General features: G+C 36.0%; 1 protein-coding gene across 5 annotated transcripts in view; it reads right to left on the bottom strand.

Moving 5' to 3' along the window:
- AP3B1 (adaptor related protein complex 3 subunit beta 1) overlaps positions 1–19,820 on the bottom strand; it is a 306,137-nt gene that overhangs the window by 71,497 nt on the left and 214,820 nt on the right. For 3 of the 5 annotated variants that reach the window (XM_007976120.2, XM_007976129.3, XM_007976123.3), the window contains one exon: positions 17,306–17,412. In XM_007976120.2, coding sequence (XP_007974311.2) covers positions 17,306–17,412 — 107 coding nt within the window. Of the gene's footprint in view, positions 1–11,239; positions 15,617–17,305; positions 17,413–19,820 lie in introns of those variants that run through there. The other 2 variants (XM_007976134.3, XM_037982127.2) reach the window with 2 other exon arrangements.

The following is a 19,820-nucleotide window of genomic DNA, read 5'->3' as shown; positions in this document are numbered from 1 at the left end:
CACTAAATTTCAAAATTACCAACACTTAGCCCATCTTGTTTAATCTAATCTTTTACTCAACTTCTGAATTATTTAAAAGTAAATTCCATACATTATTTCATCAATAAATACTTCAGTTTGTATGTGTAACAGATGAAGATTTTGAAAGAAAACATACAATATTATCACATCTAAAAATGATATAAAACAAAAATGCCTCTAATTTCACCTAAAATACAGTATTCACATTTCCTTGGCTATTTCACGCATGTTGTTTTAGAGATGAATCAGAATTCAAGAAAGATGCACATATTTGTCTGGCATCGCTTTTAAATCTCTCTTAATCTAAGGTATATGACTTCTAAATTGGAATTTGCTGAAATTTTGTTTTGTTTTTTGGGCGGGAGTATTTATTATTTGTATAAAAGTGTAAAGCAGATCTTCCACATTAACATTTGGATGGGAAAGGTCATAAATTCAGTAACGTAAAACAGCTGCAAGTTTATGGAACTAACCCTTACTGATAGGTTTATAAAAGCTATATATAATTACATTCCCTGAATGATTTGAGTAACAATGTGCCTGATTTTTTTTTTTTTTTTTTTTTTTTTTTTTGAGATGGAGTCTTACTCCATCGCCCAGGCTGGAGTGCAATGGCGCAATCTCTGCTCATTACAACCTCTGCCTCCCACGTTCAGGCAATTCTCCTGCCTCAGCCTCCTGAGTAGCTGGGATTACAGGAGCGTGCCACCACGCCCGGCTAATTTTTATAATTTTAGTAAAGACAGGGTTTCACCGTGTTGTTCAGGCTGCTCTTGAACTCCTGACCTCGTGATCCGCCCACCTCAGCCTCCCAAAGTGCTTGGATTACAGGTGTGAGCCACCATGCCCAGTCCAAGTCTGATATATTCTAAGATAAGTGGTTTTTAGTTTTCTTTGATATTAGGGTTATATACTGTACTTGGTTTTACTCCATACTCTCCTGCCTGCAGTAATAAATTCTTAGTGTTCATTGGACATGTATCCTACAGCTAAACTCATTTTCTCTTCCTTCAAAGAGAAATAAAGTTGTTGTAAATATCATAACAACATCTTCCATGTTTAGGTCAGGTTTCTCATGTTAAGAGATTTAACACTGTTAGAATAAGAATTATTAATTTCCATACCATGCCCTGCCCTGTGTTCAGAAAAAAATTTGGTACACTTTTTAAGGGGAACAGTGGTAACAGAAGTTAACTTGGCTGAACTGTAATTAAGTAATATTTGATATATGATTGACCAATGCATAATCTAAGATACTATAAAGCTTAAAAGTTATATTCTTCATTTCAGTACCACAATTCAACAGTAGCAACAAAATTTGAAATATAGCAATTCATAGTCACACAAAATTCCATCAAATTTGTGTGACTATGAACTGCTTTTTTAAATGCATAATTTCAGACTATGAACTTTTTTTTAAAAGATGGAATTTCAGAAACTCATTTATTTATACATTTTCACTGAAGATGACAAAACTGCCTGAAAAGATGAATCTTTTAAAAACAAACTACATTTTAAAAATAAGTTACATTTAAAAAATCATCTTATTTCCTGCTGTGGTACATTTAATTATAATAAAAGCTAAAAATCATAATCGTAAGGAAAAGTGGATAGATGTTCAGTGAACTCACAGCCAGTGGAACTACTTACCACAAAGGAGGAGGAAGGGACGACGAAAGGCCCAAGGCTTTCTTTACCACAACCTCTTTAATCCTTCAATTTCTTGCAGATTTGTGTGCATGTTTCCTTTGTTTTTTTGGGTGACCTGGGTTTTTTGCCACAAATAATTGCTAGTTCATTAATAACTATAATTAGCATCTGATCCAGTGGATTTGTCACTGTGGGGAATTTTACTGTAATACTAACAACTAACACTATGAGTACCACCTGCCAGTTAGGACAAACTAGCACATATTTGCTTAAGGCAATTAAAAAATATTTTGCAATAAAAAATCTCCAACTAAAAATTAATAACAACCTCTTTTTAAAAAGTAGCTCCTTTTAGTAATCTAGGAAAAGGAGAGATGAAAATGGTCTATTATGAGTCCCTCAGAAGTAGCACAGAAATAGAAAGATCAAGCAGCAGGATGACATACCTTAAGGTTTAATTTAAGAATTAAAGCAACCTCATACCCAGAGGAGAATTGAATAAAGGAATAAGATGGGACGTGGCTAGGCAATGGAAGCACAAAATACTGTCACACTTTAATTTAAAAATGTTTTCAATTTAAGCAGACCCAGGCCAGTGATTTTTTCATTATTTTTACCACAGTTCCATGACTACTGACATTTTCATCAGAACAAATAAAGGATTTTTCCTAAATTTAAAATGACAAAATTATTTTTAATTTTGACTTACAATTTCTCCCTCTTCTAAACTCAAAGGAATTTGATCTTAGCTAGACTTGTCTCTTAGCCTGGGGCCTGAATATACCTTAACTTTATAAAGTATTAAAAAAAAAAATTTAAAGATAGTTCTTCGCCAGGTGTGGTGGCTCACACCTGTAATCCCAGCACTTTGGAAGGCTGAGACAGGCAGATCACCTAAGGCTGGGAGTTCGAGACCAGCCTGACCAACATGAAGAAACCCCATCTCTACTAAAAATACAAAATTAGCTGGGCGTGGTGGCTCATGCCTGTAGTCCCAGTTACTCAGGAGGCTGAGGCAGGAGAATTGCTTGAACCTGGGAGGCGGAGGTTGCAGTGAGCTGAGATCACGCCATTGAACAGCCTGGGCAACAAGAGCAAAACTCTGTCTCAAAAAACAATAAGATAGTTCTTCTCCTATATTAGAAAAACTTTATCATATATTATCATTTTTTGAATGAGATCACATATTCATGAAACGTCTGGCATATAACTTAGTAAATGTACATATTCAACAAAGACATCCCTCAAAGCAATCTCTCCTTGCAGACCAATTTTAAAAAAGTCTAGCACTCTGCCGATATAAGAGATTGGAAAACAAAACTAAAATACCCTAGTGGCAATTAAAAGAGAGTGAGGAAGAGAACTGGTAGGGGGGTGGTTGGGGAGGATATATCTAAGATAAGACTAGTCAAGAGAAACTGAAATCCTAAATACAATGCAACTAACTTCAATCACAATAGTTATTATTATATGCACAATTATCCTAATAATTCCAAATACTGTTTCAGTAGATTTCAGATGGAGTGAATCAGATACTTCTTCATGAATTATAGTTTCTTTTTTTCTTATTATTGTTTTAAAACCAATAGAGTGACTTCCACACCAAAAAAAAGGCCTGAGAAGAGTCTTCTCTGTTTCCCAATTGAGTTCCTACAACACAAACTGGGTCAGGGACTTATCCCTAACTCACGGAGAGTTGTAACTCCACTGGCTGCCAATTTTCGACAATGGCAAAAATCCGTAAGCCTACTTGCTAGCCAATTTTCCATATTCTTTTGATAAGGAATCTAATAGGACAAATGATAAAAACTGCAGAAGCTACATTTGCTTTGTGGCTTTTCTTTGTACCACTCTGGGTGCCCAAATTCAAGTGGATTACAAATGGGGTTGCTTCTTCCTATCCTTCAGCCTATAAATCCACAGGGAGCTGGAGGGCATGAGTACAGGGCTTCTTGGTCATGCTGCCAAATTTAATGTCATCTTTTTGCTGGTCATAGGAAATTCCGTGCTAGCTACCGACATTCCATGCTAGCTTCACCCTGGCATCGTCATCAAGACACAAAGTGATGGTCCTTAATGCCAATTCAAGGAAAGCAAATGGCATAGAGTACAGATGACAAAAACCATCCTTCTACCTCTTGCTAAAGGAGAAAAGTAGTTCCGGTATCTAAATCTTAAGCTGTGTCAAATATTGAAAGTAACTCTTTTAGGTTTTAAGTTATAATGGTACAGAGGAAAAAAGGTGGAAATGTGGAGTTTAGCAAATGTCAAATAATAGTGTTTATGTTCAAAACCAGAGAAATAATGACAAATAAAGACAACTTGTATCTACAGATACTTCCAAATAGGCAAAACTATGTTACAAAAAGCAAAGTGCTTGGTATATTGTAATTACATACTTTGAGGCAATTTTTGTTTATTTTCCCAGTCAACAATAAACTTTCTCAGGGCAGGAAGCTTGCCCATCTTGTTTACCACTATATCCATGGCTTCATATTCTGGTCTGAATAAACACATGTTGGATGAATAAAACACTTAATTGGCATATGTGTAGTAAGGAATTTGACCTAACCTCAAGAGAGCTTAGGACTTTCTCTTAGCTCTTGAGAGGCCACCTCTAAACCCTTGGAATTTCCCCAGTGATAAAAGTGTCTTTGTTATTCATGGTGGGCCCTTTGGGACCACACCTGATAATTTATGCCACTGAGGTGACTCACGACGGGCCCTCAGATAGCTTATGCTAAGGAGATAACTCAGGATAAGGCTGGCCAAGCTAGAAAGACCAACCATGTGATTAGAGGGTTGGGGCGCTGAGCCACTTAATATCAGACTGACCTCTAGAGAGGGGAGGGCTGGAGACTGAGTTCAACTATGTGGCTAGAGTTCAAACACTCAAGGCTATATGATGAAGCCTCAATAAAAACTCTGGATGTCGAGGTTCAGTGAGCTTCCCTGGCTGACAATACTCCATGCATATTGCCAGATTTTCATGCCAGTAGGGTAACCTAAAAGTTTCACATTTGGAACCCTCCCAGAATCTGCCCTAGGTGTATCTTCCTTTGGCTGGTTCTAATTTGTATCATTTTGCTAAAACTGTAATCTTAAGCACAGTGCTTTTCTGAGTTCTGAGTCGCTCTAGAAAATTACTGAACTGGCAAGTGGTTTTGGGAAACCCGTAAAGTTACAGTTGGTGTCAGAAATCTTGGGCCAACCTAGTCTGGAGGACTGTGCCTTTAACCTTGAGTTTGGCTACCTCCAAGTGACATATAACAACAAATTAGGCCTTTTTGTTTGTTTGCTTCATGGATTGTTCTTGAAATTCCTTACTATTTCTCAGTGTACCACTTTTGCATTTTGAAATGATCACCTTCCTGTGCCATCCAAAATTAAATTCCACTTAGGGTTTGTGATCCATAAGGATCAAATCTGTTATCTTTATGGTAGTTAAGTCAGAGCTCCCTCACTAATTTGTCACAAATGGGTCAGAGGTGTGCTGTGATACTGCCCCACATGAATCCCCAAGGCCAACTAGGGCCTGTGGTAGCTGGAGCTCCTGGACTTGGCTGCCTTTAACCTCCTTCAGCATTCTCTGTGTACCCTAGAACGTACTATAGGTATTGCCACTTTTCTACATGTACTGGGACACAAAAAGATTGGAAAACAAGTTAAGGAATCATTACTACAATTTTCCCATGACAGTGTGTCACCAACATACTTCTCAATATCAGATCTGGTTACACATGCTACACTTAAGCCCTACATTGAACTACTGTTTCAGCAATACTCCAGTTCTTTCATACCCCAACCCTTCAGGTATACTAGTTTCTCTGCTAGGAATGTCATTCTTCTACTCCAGCCACCTAGGCAAATTCATTCTTCCAGATTCAGTTCCAAGGTTACATATGTATATCTTCTCTAAGAGATCTTTGTCACCCAGGAGCACTTGGTGGATTTGTCTCTAGTTCAGCACTTACTACATTAATGATTTGTCTGTTACCCTCAGTAACCTGTGAGTTTCCTGACAACATACTCTATGACTCACCTCCCTTTTTCACTCCTTTTATTTGGCCTTTTTCTTTGTTGTCTCCTAAAGCATGATGTTCCCTAGGATTCCATCTTCATTTGTCTCTTCTCACCCACAAGGTTTCCCTTCTGTTCCCCTCCCTTAAACTATTACCCATAACCTGTGCATATGCTTGTATTCTAATTAGTTGGCCCTAATTTTTCACTAAAATCCAGAATGGATTCTACCTTCTTACTGGACGTCTCCTACTTGGTGTTCCAAAAGCACCTCAGAGTAACATGTTCCAAACAAAATTTCAATGTCATTGTCCCTTCCTCCTTCTTATTTTCTATCTTGGTTAACTGGGTACCACTATCCAGATAATCATTCCAGTGGAAATCTCAGTTATCCATCTAAACGTTACCAAATTATCCCTTTGTTCTCTTCCTATCCAATTAATCTTTCGCACAACTTTATAAAACAAAGATCTGATCACTATCAATGACCTGCTCTAAAATCTTCAGAACTCCTTTCAAACTGTTTCACAATATGACTTTCAATCAGTAGCTACTTCTCTCTTCACCAAAACATACATTTTGTATACTAGCTATATCTAGCTATAGAATTTCTCAAAAGTATAATATGCATTTTATCTTTTTTCTTTCATCTGGCCATGCCCTGGGCTGAAATACACATCTCCTCTTCTTCCCTGTTGGTAAACTCAATCATTCTCCAAGAACCAACACAAATATCGCTATCCAAGTCCATATTGATAGGCACTCATTGCAGAATTACTTGCTCTCTTCTCTGTACTCCTATAATGAAGTTTTCTAGTTTTTTTCATTCACTAAACTGTGGCTCCTTTAGGAAGGGACTATGTTTTATTAACCTGTTACCTGTAATTCCTAGCATAGTGATTTAGTCATACTGTGTTCAATAAAGTTATCTTTTAAGTAAATGAAATTAAGCTATAATAAAGCCTTTCAGTCTGCATATATGTTAGAATGCAAATATCTAGAGAATCTCACTGATATCTATGAACAACACAAACATTAGGGAAATGTGTTGTTATCTGCCTTATGGATTTCAGATATGAAAGCTCTTAGGTGTTGCAAATTTTTATGGGCTATATTCATGAATACATTGCAAAATGCAAGCCATAAGTAATACAGCTAGTATTCCACCATCTGAAAGTTAGACCATCTGTGTCCGGGTTTGTCAAAGGCAAATCTTGCTTTAAACTCTTATTAGAATACTGTCAATTCTTCTGTTTTATAAAAAGGTACCATCCATAATCAACTACATGGCTAACATAAGTTAAAATTCTTTTTGAAATAAAATCTAAAGGGTTGAAATATTTCTTTTTTTTATTTTTATTTTTTGAGACGGAGTCTCACTCAGTCGCCCAGGCTGGAGTGCAGTGGCGCGATCTCGGCTCACTGCAAGCTCCGCCTCCCGGGTTCACGCCATTCTCCTGCCTCAGCCTCCCCAGTAGCTGGGACTACAGGCGCCCGCCACCACGCCCTGCTAGTTTTTTGTATTTTTTAGTAGAGACGGGGTTTCACCGTGTTAGCCAGGATGGTCTCGATCTCCTGACTTCGTGATCCGCCCGTCTCGGCCGCCCAAAAGTGCTGAGATTACAGGCGTGAGCCACCGCGCCTGGCCGGGTTGAAATATTTCTATTTCACTACAATTTTCTTATATAATTCCTTGAAAGAGGAATCTTAAGACATTTTCTTTTTTACAAAATAATTTTACTGAAATAGAATCCTCATTAATTTGAGCTCTAATTGAGAATTTAAGAAAACTAAGCATGGAATGAAGGATGGACCAAGTTTGCACCATCTAGGAAGGAAAAGACCTATCATGGAGCAAATATGATTTTACAGGACATATAAATGCATTTCATTAATTAATTTTAAGGAGTTTACCACATATGGTATACACATACAAAGATTGATTTAGCATATAATTATAAAGGAAAGCAAAAAGATATGGAAGAAAAGGAATGGAATTTGGAAGCACAAACCCCGGACTCAAGTATTAAGTGTACTATTGATAGTTTCATTTTAGTTATACTTTGGATTTTAGTTTATATTTAACGTAGCTCACATTTATAACAACCCATATATAAAATAATTCAAGCAAAGAAGTATAAAGAACAAATTAAAACAAAAACAAAAAGCCAACGTCCCTCCCCCTTCGAGCAACATGAGTAAAACTTTAAAAATCTGAATGACAATCCCAAGTATACCCCTCCCAGATTGCATTCCTCTTTGCTTCCAGCATTAGAGGTAACCAGAATTTGCATTTGGTGTTTGCCAGTTGCAAGTATGGTTTTATTTGTTTTATTGTTTGTTTATATTTTTGAGATGTAGTCTTGCTCTGTCCCCCAGGCTGGAGTGCAGTGGTGCAATCTCGGCTCACTGCAAGCTCCACCTCCTGGGTTCACACCATTCTCTTGACTCAGCCTCCCAAGTAGCTGGGATTACAGGCGCCCGCTACCACGCCCAGCTAATTTTTTGTATTTTTAGTAGAGACAGGGCTTCACCGTGTCAGCCAGAATGGTCTCAATCTCCTGACCTTGTGATCTGCCCGCCTTAGCCTCCCAAAGTGCTGGGATTACAGGCGTGAGCCACCACACCCAGCCACAAGTATGGTTTTAAACATTTTCCACATATGTATGCATCAATCAATTAAATAATTCTACATACTTTTATACTTTCTACAAATAGCTTCCTACTATATGTATTCTTTTGTAATGTTCCTATTTATTTATTTATTTATTTATTTGACAGGTCTCACTCAGTCACCCAGGCTGGAGTGCAGTGGTGCCATCCTGGCTCTTGACAACCTCAGCCTCCTAGGCTCAAGTGATCCTCCCACCTCAACCTCCCGAGTAGCTGGAACCACAGGTGCGTGCCACCATGCCCTGCTAATTTTTGTATTTTTTGTAGAGATGGGGTTTTGCCATGTTGACCAGGCTGGTCTAGAAGTCCAGGGCTCAAGCAATCTGCCTGCCTCAGCCTCCCAAAGTGCTAGGATTACAGGTGTGAGCCACTGTGCCCAGCCTGTAACGTTTCTTACTATTGTTTCTGAGATTTGTCTAACAGGTATTTCCAGTTCATTAACAATTGGCACAGTATTCCATTGTATTTGCATGCCACAATTTATGTATCTATTCTAGTGATAGATGTAGTTTCCAATTTTCTTTCTTTTTTTTTTTTTTCCTCTTACAATGTGTCAGTGAACATTCTTGCATGTTTTCATGTGTAGCCACATTGATTAGTGAGTCATGGAGAATATATTATTCAACTGGAGTGAATATTTCCAAATTACTCTCTGAAATACCCACTAGGTATGCCTCCATTTTTTTTTTTTTCAAACACACTGTTAAAACTAATTTTCACAGAAGCCTACTTTTGACTTTAAAAAATTTTTAAATAAGCTTCCTGTTTTTTTACAAAACCCAACAACCCTCATATGCAACCATTCAATAATTGTAATAAGCACACATATTTTAGATTTGATTTAAGCTAGGTTAATATAATCAATGGTATGAAAATGTGATTGGTGGAAAAACCTTTGATTGGTTGGTAACTGGATGAAGTGAAAACCAACTAAACAATGGTTTCGCCAAAGGTACTGTCTCTCTGTGATATACCTGTGAGCAGACCTGGTGAAATATTAGGCAAGTAAATTTTCAGTTGGAGTCAAGGATAGCTTGATCATTTCAAAATACAAATGGATGGCCCTAAGATCAGGATTTAGAGAAAAGCCATAGATGTTGATTCAGGGTACCCTTGAGTTATTATTGCTAGACTTGGGAGCCTTATTCAATAACCAGTTCCCTAGTCTTAAAGAAGAGAAGACAAAGAACAAGATGAGAGATGGCTTAACCCGCTGATAATCTGGCTTCGGTTCATGGCTGAGCTTATTTTTCATAGCATTACTTCATTATTTTATAGGACGTGAATTACTGTAACACTATCCTTGGTTGTATTAAAGAGGTATATAGGAAACAAAAGAAGTTTGTTATTAAGGAATGACATGTACCACTCACTGCTCCTTTTACATGATTTTAGGAATACAACTATTTGTAGTTTTTTCCTTAACTCGGTAAGACACTGAAGGTATTCAAGAAATTTAACTTTCTTTTCTAAGTTCTGAGGAAGAGAAAAATTATGAAATCAATCCCAAACATTTTAGAGCAAACTGATATTCACTTTTAGTATGAATTCTTTGCAATAAAAAAAAAAAGCTATAATCCCATAACAAGCTTTCAGGACTGGCATGCAGTAACTTCTGCCTGATTTAGATATGTCCAGTACAAAAATGGTCAACTTTGCTGGGCAGACTAAGCAATAACCCTTTCTGTACAATAAGGGTTTTTCAGTCCCTGATTCTGCAGATCCTGGTGCTTCCTGAGGACCTTATATTTTTGTTTCACTGAGTCACTTTTCCTGCATAGTTCTAGTATCCAATTTGAGGGCCAGAGGAAGGGAAAGAAATGGAATAGATGATACCAACCCTATGTTATTACTGAACATAAAGGCCTTGGAGCCTCTCTACCCTGTCAATCCCAATTTTGACTGAATCCTTCCTCCTATAGTCTATATCTAGGCCAAGATCCTCAAATCTGAATCTATTATCTGTTGCCAAATCACTATCCCACTTGTTCCAGGGCCATTGGACTAGATTTCAGGGTTTACAGCTACAGAATAGAATTCAAACATTTTCAGGATCATTATTTCATTTGATTTTCATTAGAAAAAAAAAGGTGTTTAGGATAATTATTATCTCTATTTTGTAAATTAAAAAATGGAAGTTTATACAAGTCAAAGAATTGCTCAAAGTCACAATGATAATAAACACAGCTCAGTCAAGGGTGAAAATCAGGTCTTTGGGCTCCAGATTCAATGCATTTCACAAATGTCACTGTCTTTCTAAATGAGTTCTTAGCATTTTAAGGTGGAACTCTAAAAGTGTATTTCCACATAAACCCTCTGACTTGTGATTACATGTTAAAGAATCATAGACAGTATACCTCCATTATGGTATTATGGCATTTGGGGATTGCCTTGGGAGCTTTTTTTTTTTTTTTAAAAAAAAGACGGAGTTTCACTCTCATTGCCCAAGCTGGAGTGCAATGGTGCAATCTTGGCTCACTGAAACCTCCACCTCTGGGGTTTAAGCGATTCTCCTGTCTCAGCCTCCCAAGTAGCTGGGATTACAGGTACGTGCCACCACCCCAGGCAAATTTTTTGTATTTTTAGTAGAACATGTTAGCCAAGCTGGTCTCTAACTCCTGACCTCAGGTGACCTGCCCACCTTGGCCTCCCAAAGTGTTGGGATTACAGGTGTGAGCCACCGCACCCAGCCACCTTGAGAACCTTGTAACCTAGGAAGGTCAGACTCTGATTTTTCCATAAAAACATAATCTTAAATAGTAAGTGAATATAGTTTCTTACACAACTAGTTTGAGAAGAAACAAAAAAGGCAAAGGATGAGACAAGGTCTCATGTTGATGTTTACCAGTTAAAGCAGAACATACACTAAAATAGGTAACTTTAACTGTTTTATTCACTTTAATATTTTTGTGACCCAAATATACAAAGTAATTTAAAGCACAACAGATCAAAGTTTCACTCAATGTTTCTAATACCAGAGGTGAACAAGTTATTGTTATTTCACATTTATTCTTACATACAAAATTGTCTTTTTCCCCTATTCTTTTTTCATTCCTGCAAGAAGCATACATTTTAAGGGCTGATGTTTATGTGTTTGCAGGGCTTGATTTAAACTCATGACCTAATAACAATCCAGTAAAAAAAAATTTACCAAGTTAACCAGTTTGTTCACTGAAATACTATAGCAGGAACTAAAATGTTCTCTCGATGGAGCTATCTGTTGGCCTATGGCCAGTCTCTGGCAAGACTAAAACATGCTGTGTTTATAGATAATATCTATTATAGAGTTTAAAAAACTAAAGCCTTTCCTTATAATGATAATAATGTTTGTCAGGCATTATTTTTTAAAATCTCTGTGTTCTGAATATATAATTCAAAGGATAGGAACAAATAGTGACTTTTTTAATTAGAAAAATATTTGGTGTGAAAAAGCAATTGCTCTTTGGGTTTCATTGTAAATATTTTGTTAATTGAAAAAATCTCATATACATAAGGAAAACAAATAACATTTACTAGAATAAATAAAAATTATAGATGGACTAGAAAGTCATCATATAAACTAAAAAATGTTTCACCTCTTTATTTTAACAAACTTACTCAAATTAACCCAGTGACATTATTTTCATTAATTCCAAATTCCATCTTAGGTTCATACACACATAGAATATCAGAGTTAAAAGGAAACATGGAAATCTGTCTTGCTATCATTTCATAGTTGAAAAAAAAAAACCAAATGATTTGCTCAATATCACCCAACTAATTAGTAGTGGTGATCTAGAAAGACAGATAGATATCAGATGGGTCAATAAAAAGGAATCTGGCTGAGTGTAGTGGTTCACTTGAGCCCAGGAGTTTGAGACCAGCCTTGGCAACATGGCAAAACTCCAGCTCTACCAACAAAAATTTAAAAATTAGTCAACAAATTAGCCATATCTACCAACAAAAATATAAAAATCAGGGTTTGGTGCCAGACAGCTGTAGTCCCAGCTACTTGGGAAGCTGAGGTAGAAGGATGGCTTGAATCCAGGAAGCAGAGATTGCAGTGAGCCAAGATCACACCACTATACTCCAACCTGAGCGACAGAGCCAGACCCAAAGAAAAGAAAAGAAAAAGAAAGAGAAAAGGAAGAGGAAAAGGAAAAGGAAAAGGAAAAGGACCCAAACAAATAAAAAGGAATCCTCATCATTCATATATGTGCTTTCCATTTCTATTTTAAAAGTATTGCTTTTCGGGTAATAGATGTGTTACATCTTGATTAAGAGAAAATGGAAGATATTTAAAAATATGTAAAAGAAAATTAAATATAAAACATCCATAATCTCATCATTCATAAAAGCTCTTAAAATTATGATGCAGTTTCTTCTACTCTTTCAATTTCCCTGTATTTGAAAACAGTACAATTGTACAATTTTACAAAATTGAGATAATATACATTACATTTGGTATCCCTTTTTCCACCTTACATTATACCATATTTTATCTTATTAAAATATGTAATAAAATCTTAATAATAGTACAAAATTCCTTAAATTGTTTTTGTATACTTTTTGTAACCATCACTACTATCACTAGACATTTAAGTTTAAACAACCATGCACATAAATCTTTGTAATTCTAATTATTTCCTTAGAAGAAGAATCTAGACATGAGATTACCTGGCCAAAAGGTATACATATTTTGATGGCTTTTTATACAGATGGCCCAACTGCCATCCAGAATGATGTAATAATTTATACTTTTGCCAGTGGAGCAGTGTATAATGCCTGCTTCATTGCACACCTCAGCAACAACAGATACTGGTTTTTGTGATTTTTGCTAATGTTACAAGCAAGATAGTTCTTTAAATCTACATTTATTCATTACTACCACTGAACCTTTTTCACATATTATCATCTATATTTCCTCCTCTATGAATAATGTGTTTATATCATTTGTCCACTTTTAAAAATGTTTTATTGAAGTACAATATACATAAAGTACACATATCTTAAGTGCAAAGCTCAATGATTTTTTCATAAACTGAATACACCCATGTAACAGCTCCCATATCAAAAGACAGAACATTATCAGCACCCGAGAAGCTACTCTTGTTTTTCCTTATAAGCACTAATTCTCCTAGGAGTAAGCACTATTCTGATTTGTTATATCATAAATTAATTTTTCTGGTTTTTGTCCTTTTGTTCATTTTTATAGTAATAATTTGTTTTAAAAAGTTATCATTTATTATAAATTATAAAACATTTAAACATTACAGAAAAGTACCAAAACAATCAACAAGTCATTCCGAAACCATTCCATCTAAAGCAACTGTTAACCATAGTGAACATGACACTTCTGTACCCACTGACAGATATACAGAGAAACAGACAAATTATCCCTTAGAATGGGACTATAATCTTACTTTGAAGAAAAAGAAATGGAATTAAAACCAAAAAATAAAAAACCCTCCAAAACATCAGATAAATGTTCTTTGAGTATATACAAATCATTAAGAGGTCTGCATTTCATTAAAAACAAAAACAAAAGTGGTTTCAATTTTGCATATTACTGAGTGTTTTCCTACATTGAAAAAATAATTACCATGCAGCCTGTCATCGTTTCTCACTTTCTAGTTTTCGTTTCTTATTTTTATCATTTATACTCAATCATACGACCACAATTTTTACAGCTACTGATTCTATTACTTTGAATCACCCTTTCCTTGGTTTCAACAATCAGCAGTATCCCCACTCTTTTTTCTTTAAAGTAGAATCCATAGTAATTTTCATGTTTCAGCATATCTATGTACAACCTTAATAGTAAGAAGAAAACACAGTTTTCTTGGGTCACACTTCATTTCCTTTATAAAGTTGCACTAATGATATACATGTAATGAAAATGATAACAGGAAACATTTAGTTATTAGTACGTATCAGTTACTGTTAGAAACATTTCATGTTTGTTAATCATTTAATACCAACAACAATCCTATGAGGTAGGTAGCATGATCATTTTACAGATGAAAACAATAGAGGCACTGGAAGGGGAACTGACTTGCCCAAAGTCTCTAATTTGTAAAGTGCAGAACTCTGATTTGAACACAGGTAGTCTGAATCAAGAGCCTGTGCTTCTCACCGCTACATAATGCTTTGACGTTTGCAGCTAGGACACGACTGGAGGGAGGGACAGTAAAGGATGCCGCTAGCTTTAAGGAGTGAAGGCCAGGAATGCTAGATGTTCGTGGTAATGAATAGGGCAGATCCTGATGATACAGACTGTACCATGTCCCTCACAAAAGCTCTGTTTCCTACTATGAGAAAATGAAACTATTAACATTCAAATGTCTTGCTAAACATTCGTGAAGTGAAAACGTGCTTAAAATTACTTGATCCTAGAACATTTCACACAAAATATGAAGTTTTTCTTCTCTTTGGCAAGATTTTAACAGGTTCAGTTTTCCAGGAATGCAACTACTTTGGTGCAGAAAAACTGTTCAGTGTTTGGAAAATCATGTCACTGATGGCAATACCGCAACCCATAGCATTTGAGTTGCCAAACAACACACCTATATAAATCTGCACATATAGTTCTCACATTCATGAGTCCTATATATGAGTGCCAGCATCATTTAACTACTTCTAGTGTAGTCATGGTCAAACAGTTACATATCATTGAAAATATTAGTTTATTATATGTTACTTTTATTTTTTCTATTCAACTAGGACAACATGCTGACTTTAAAATTATAGATGTACTCTATCATCTATGAACTTCATTTCAGGATCAAAAAAAGCTCCTAGATTTACTGAGATCTCACAGCATTATATGGGAGTTGTAATTCTTGAGGGGCTTTCCTTATTTTCCTCTGATGTCTTCCGTCCACTTCTTTCCAAATTCAGACACATAATGAGGAAGATTAAACTCTGGTTGATTCATCTTCTTTTCTCAGTACTGTTTTGAGGGCTGGATGTGCTACTAGGAGCCATGCCATTCTGCAGCAGAATATTCAGTTTATTTCTACAGGTTCCATTTTTCAGAGTTCTAGTATTTTCTTTGTTTAAAGTTCTATTCCTGTCCTTATTTTATTGTTGCTGGTGAACTTCTGGTTGTCATTCTTTTTAGCACTACTTGTTTGATCATTTTGTTAGCTTTTGGGGAGTGAGTGTTGTGGTCCTGCTTCACTCAGCTGTGTCAACTGGCGGTCGTTTTTTGCCCAACTTTAGATGGAGTGGTTTTCTTTCCTTTGAAGAGACCATCTCAATAAACATTTTCCTTAGTATAAAAGGGTGAGTCTGTCAATTACTTTGTGATGAATGAAAATTTACTACAAGCTTTTCTAATCTCAACTGCTTTCTTCTTATAGTTAATAAAGTAAAAGAGTCTACACTCAGGTCCATTATCACATATATCACTTTGGAGAATATTCGATAATATTTACTGAGTAATGACAACGTGTCAGTCACTGTTCTAAGAGCTTTGCATATATTATTTCATTAATCTCATAACAATCCTATGAGGTAGACAGTATTCTCATAGGAAAAGGAGGTTTAAGAGTACCGATTTGCCCACAGTCACATAGCTATTAAGTGGCAAAGCAGGGGTTTGCACCCTGGACATCTGATATCAGAGCCCAAGTTATTATTTATTCACTACCTTACTGCCAAACAAGGTTTTAGGGACCTCCTGTTCCATTCAAGGTATTAACTGATTCACTATTGATTTTTTGATTAACACTTTTTCTTTAGACCCTACCACAAATGCTCAATAAATATTTATTACCTGAATAAATGAAAGACTTAACTGCTTATTTTCAATGCTTCCCCCTTCATATCTTTTAATGTGCCTTTTCCTTTTAGAAACAAGGACAAATTAAAATCGCAAATACCATTCTTATTCATTTCTGAGTGGTTAAGAGATAATCTCATTTTATGCTTAAAGAGAACACTGTAGCTTAAAACTTTTCACCTGTACTTTCTAAGCAAGGTGACCAATGTTGAACGGAAATGCAGATAGCTTTTTTCAGTATTTCACTGCATAGCCCTGATAGCATACTTGCTTTGAAGGAGGAATTTTTTTCCATAATAACACACAAGAATTAGGCACTTCTTTCTCCCACTTTTGGCAGAAGCATCTCTATGCTCCCAGGCCGTTCAGATGATCAGTTACATACCCTGTAGTACCCTGCCAGCCCCGAGAACCAGATCTACTGAAGCTACCTGTGCCCATCAAAGCTTACTATTCTGTCTCTTAGTCTATCAGATTTCTGACAACAAATTAACAAGAGGTCAAGCATATCAACAGATTATATATCTTAGGCAGCATGCTTGATTTACAGTGAAAGGTTAGTGGATATAATATGCTAACACAATAAAAAGTTGTGGCAGCTTCAAATACCATGGTAAGTTGATGGTTTTTGCATTATTTTGTGACAGGTAGGTTCTAGCCTCACTTCACATCACATTCTATAAATAACATTACAGAATAATTTTAAAGACACCAACACATGTAAATAAATGTACAAAAATAAGACAAAGAAAAAAGTTATCTTGAACTTTTAAATAAAAACAGTCATGAGTTTTTAATAGTCTATGAAAAAATAGCGTGGTAGGAATAAAATGATTACAGAAACGAAAGTCTGTTAATGTAGACAACTTTTTGTGGCACAGTTCAGGTGTATGTACTGTGTCAATGTGGTGAAAAACCTTTGTATGTTACAGATATGTAACAATACCAGAGAAAAACATACAGATGATAATTAAGTGTGGACAAGGGAAAAAAACTGAGAAGACAATGGTTTGAGTAAATTATTTAAAAAATTAAAAGGTCTTAGCTAAATTGGGCTTGTTCTTAGAGAAGAATCTGTTCAAAACTAAGAATCCACTTCAAGTATTTACATTTTAATAAAAAAGATACAATGACAACATAAGAAAACTGAGCTGGTGTATTTTAAAAATAACTTACACTGATGACTGAAGAGGAAGTTGACAAGTTTAAACCTTCAAGATCAGCCATCAAACTTGGAGAAAGAGCTGGTGTGGGAAGTGCAACTGGAGTGGATACTGGGTTAACTGTAAGAAAAGGCCCAAATTAGTAAATGTGCATGAACATTTAATTCAAATTATTAAAAGCAACATTTTTATTTTGTTAGTAAATCTAATTAAATTACTTTGATTAATAAATGTATGACAATTCTATTTAACATCTTGATTTAGTCAAGTTATTATCAAGTCATGGCAGTTATTAGTCTTAGCTTTCAAAACATAATGGTAAATTCTATAACAAAATAAAGATATAAATATCTTGAGTAACAGTTTGTGAAAATTTTTTGACATAACATTATCACTAACATTTATCACCCAGTAATCTCCCTAAAAAGGTAAAGAAGCATTTTTTTCCCCCCAGACTATCAAAAGAATAACAATCGCTTCCAAGACAATGCTCCAGTGGAATTAGAAGTCCTGAAAGATGTTTAAATCCTGTATCTATTTTATTCTCTACTCTAATTCGGGGTCCAGGCTACCTAATTCCCTTGTGATTATACTTTTTCAGCAAAAGCTATGTGCTAGATGGAAATGTTTGACTGATTCTAAAACTGCTATATACTTGAGAACTGATACTGTAAGTTTAGAAATCTAAAAATCCAAGTCTGATCATGTTACTTCCCTGCTTAAGACTCTTCGAAGGCTCGTAACTGCCTACAAGATAAAAGCCCAACTCCTCAATTAAGTTCACAGAGTCCTCTACAGTCTGCCCCAGCCCTGTTTAATAGCACTTCCTATGATAACGGAAATGTTCTACATCTAATAAAGTGGCCACTAGCCACATATGCCTAACATCATCTTGATATGTGACTAGTATGACTAAATAAATGCATTTTAAATTTTGACTAATTTAAGTAATTACATGTGCTTGTGGACACCATACTGGACTATTCAGGACCAGCTTATCTCCAATTTCAGCAGTGTTATGCGCTAGCTCTATGGGATAATAGTTCCCAAGAACTTTTTCTATGTCTTGGAGCCTTTTATATTCTACTCTGTTTGCCTACTTCTCTGCCTTGCCCATCTTGCAACTTTGATCTGGCAAGCTACCCTTTAAAAGGAAAACACTCTCTGGCTCACCTGCAAACAGCTTATATGTGCCTTCTTTGTTCCACAGATATACTTGGACAAACTTCTATAACTGTACTTCTCATGTAATACAAATTTGTGTCTTTATATGTTTGCATTTCTGCTAGTCTGTGTGAACAGACAATAACATTAATTTTTGGTGCTTCTAAACCATTTGAATAAAATACATTAAAATGTGGTCAAGTTTTAGCTTCCAACAAGTTCTCACTCCAAAATAATATTCTAAAGGGAATAACATTTACTTAATTTGACATTTTTTATTTTTATTTTTGGAGATAGGGTCTTGCTCTGTTGCCCAGGCTGGAGTAAAGTGGTAAAATCCCTTCCTGGGCCCAAGCAATCTCAGCCTCCTAAGTAAGTGCATGCCATCACACCCAGCATTTTTTTTTAAGAGGTAGAGTCTCCCCATGTTGCCCAGGCTGGTGTCTAACTCCTAGGCTCAGGCAATCCTCCTACTTTGGCCTCCCAAACTGCTGGGATTACAGGTGTGTGCCATGACACCCAGCTGCAACAGTAATTTTCAAAGCATCTTTTTCTCATTTTGGTCTCACAATATCCAGTGAATAAGGCAGAACAAATATTAATCCATAAAGTTAACAACAAATATTTCTTCTGCAAGGTAGCAAGTGAGAGACAAAAAGTTCAAGATCCTTAAGTAACAAAACCTAATTAAGAAAAAGAGATACACATATCTGAAAAAAAAAATTAAAAAGAAACAATACAGTTCGTAAATGATATGGCCAAAGAAGAAAAAATTCAAAGGAAACACTAAATAAAATCTCAACATATATAATTTAAAAAGCAGCCTGGAGGTTGGATGGGGAGGTAGTGGAGCTCTTGGTCTTCCCCGTGCTCACTTAGTACGGCTGAAGCACAGCTTCAAATCCCCAGGCTTCCTTAGACCCACACTGAATACCCCTGTAGAGTTAGGAAGTGTCACAGAGTCGGGGGAAAACAAGGATCACTGGAGATGGAGTGGAAGAGGAGGCTTCATGAATAGGAGGGAATGAAGTCCAATTTTTAAGTAAGGGTGGGATTTGAACAAGAGGAAAGAAAGAAGCCAGTTAATTGTTGGATAACAGAATGCTATAAACAAAGACTGGGAGGTGGGAAATTGAAAAACTAAGGGGACTGGATTTATCCTATTGACCAAGGGGAACAGTCAAAAATCGATCAAACAGAGGAATGACAATGAATATGGTCCTGCAGGATGGTCAATCAGATGGTAGTACAATGCACAGACTGAAGGCAGGGTTGGGAGTATGGAAGAATTTACAATAATTTAGGAATGAAGTGAGGCAATGGCAATCTGAAGGCTTAGAAAGAGCATTTAATATTAAAGACAC

The sequence above is a fragment of the Chlorocebus sabaeus genome, chromosome 4 (assembly GCF_047675955.1).
Source record: "Chlorocebus sabaeus isolate Y175 chromosome 4, mChlSab1.0.hap1, whole genome shotgun sequence".
Lineage (NCBI taxonomy): Eukaryota > Metazoa > Chordata > Mammalia > Primates > Cercopithecidae > Chlorocebus > Chlorocebus sabaeus.
Note: the sequence above shows the minus strand (reverse complement) of the source record. Positions and strands in the feature narration are given on the sequence as shown.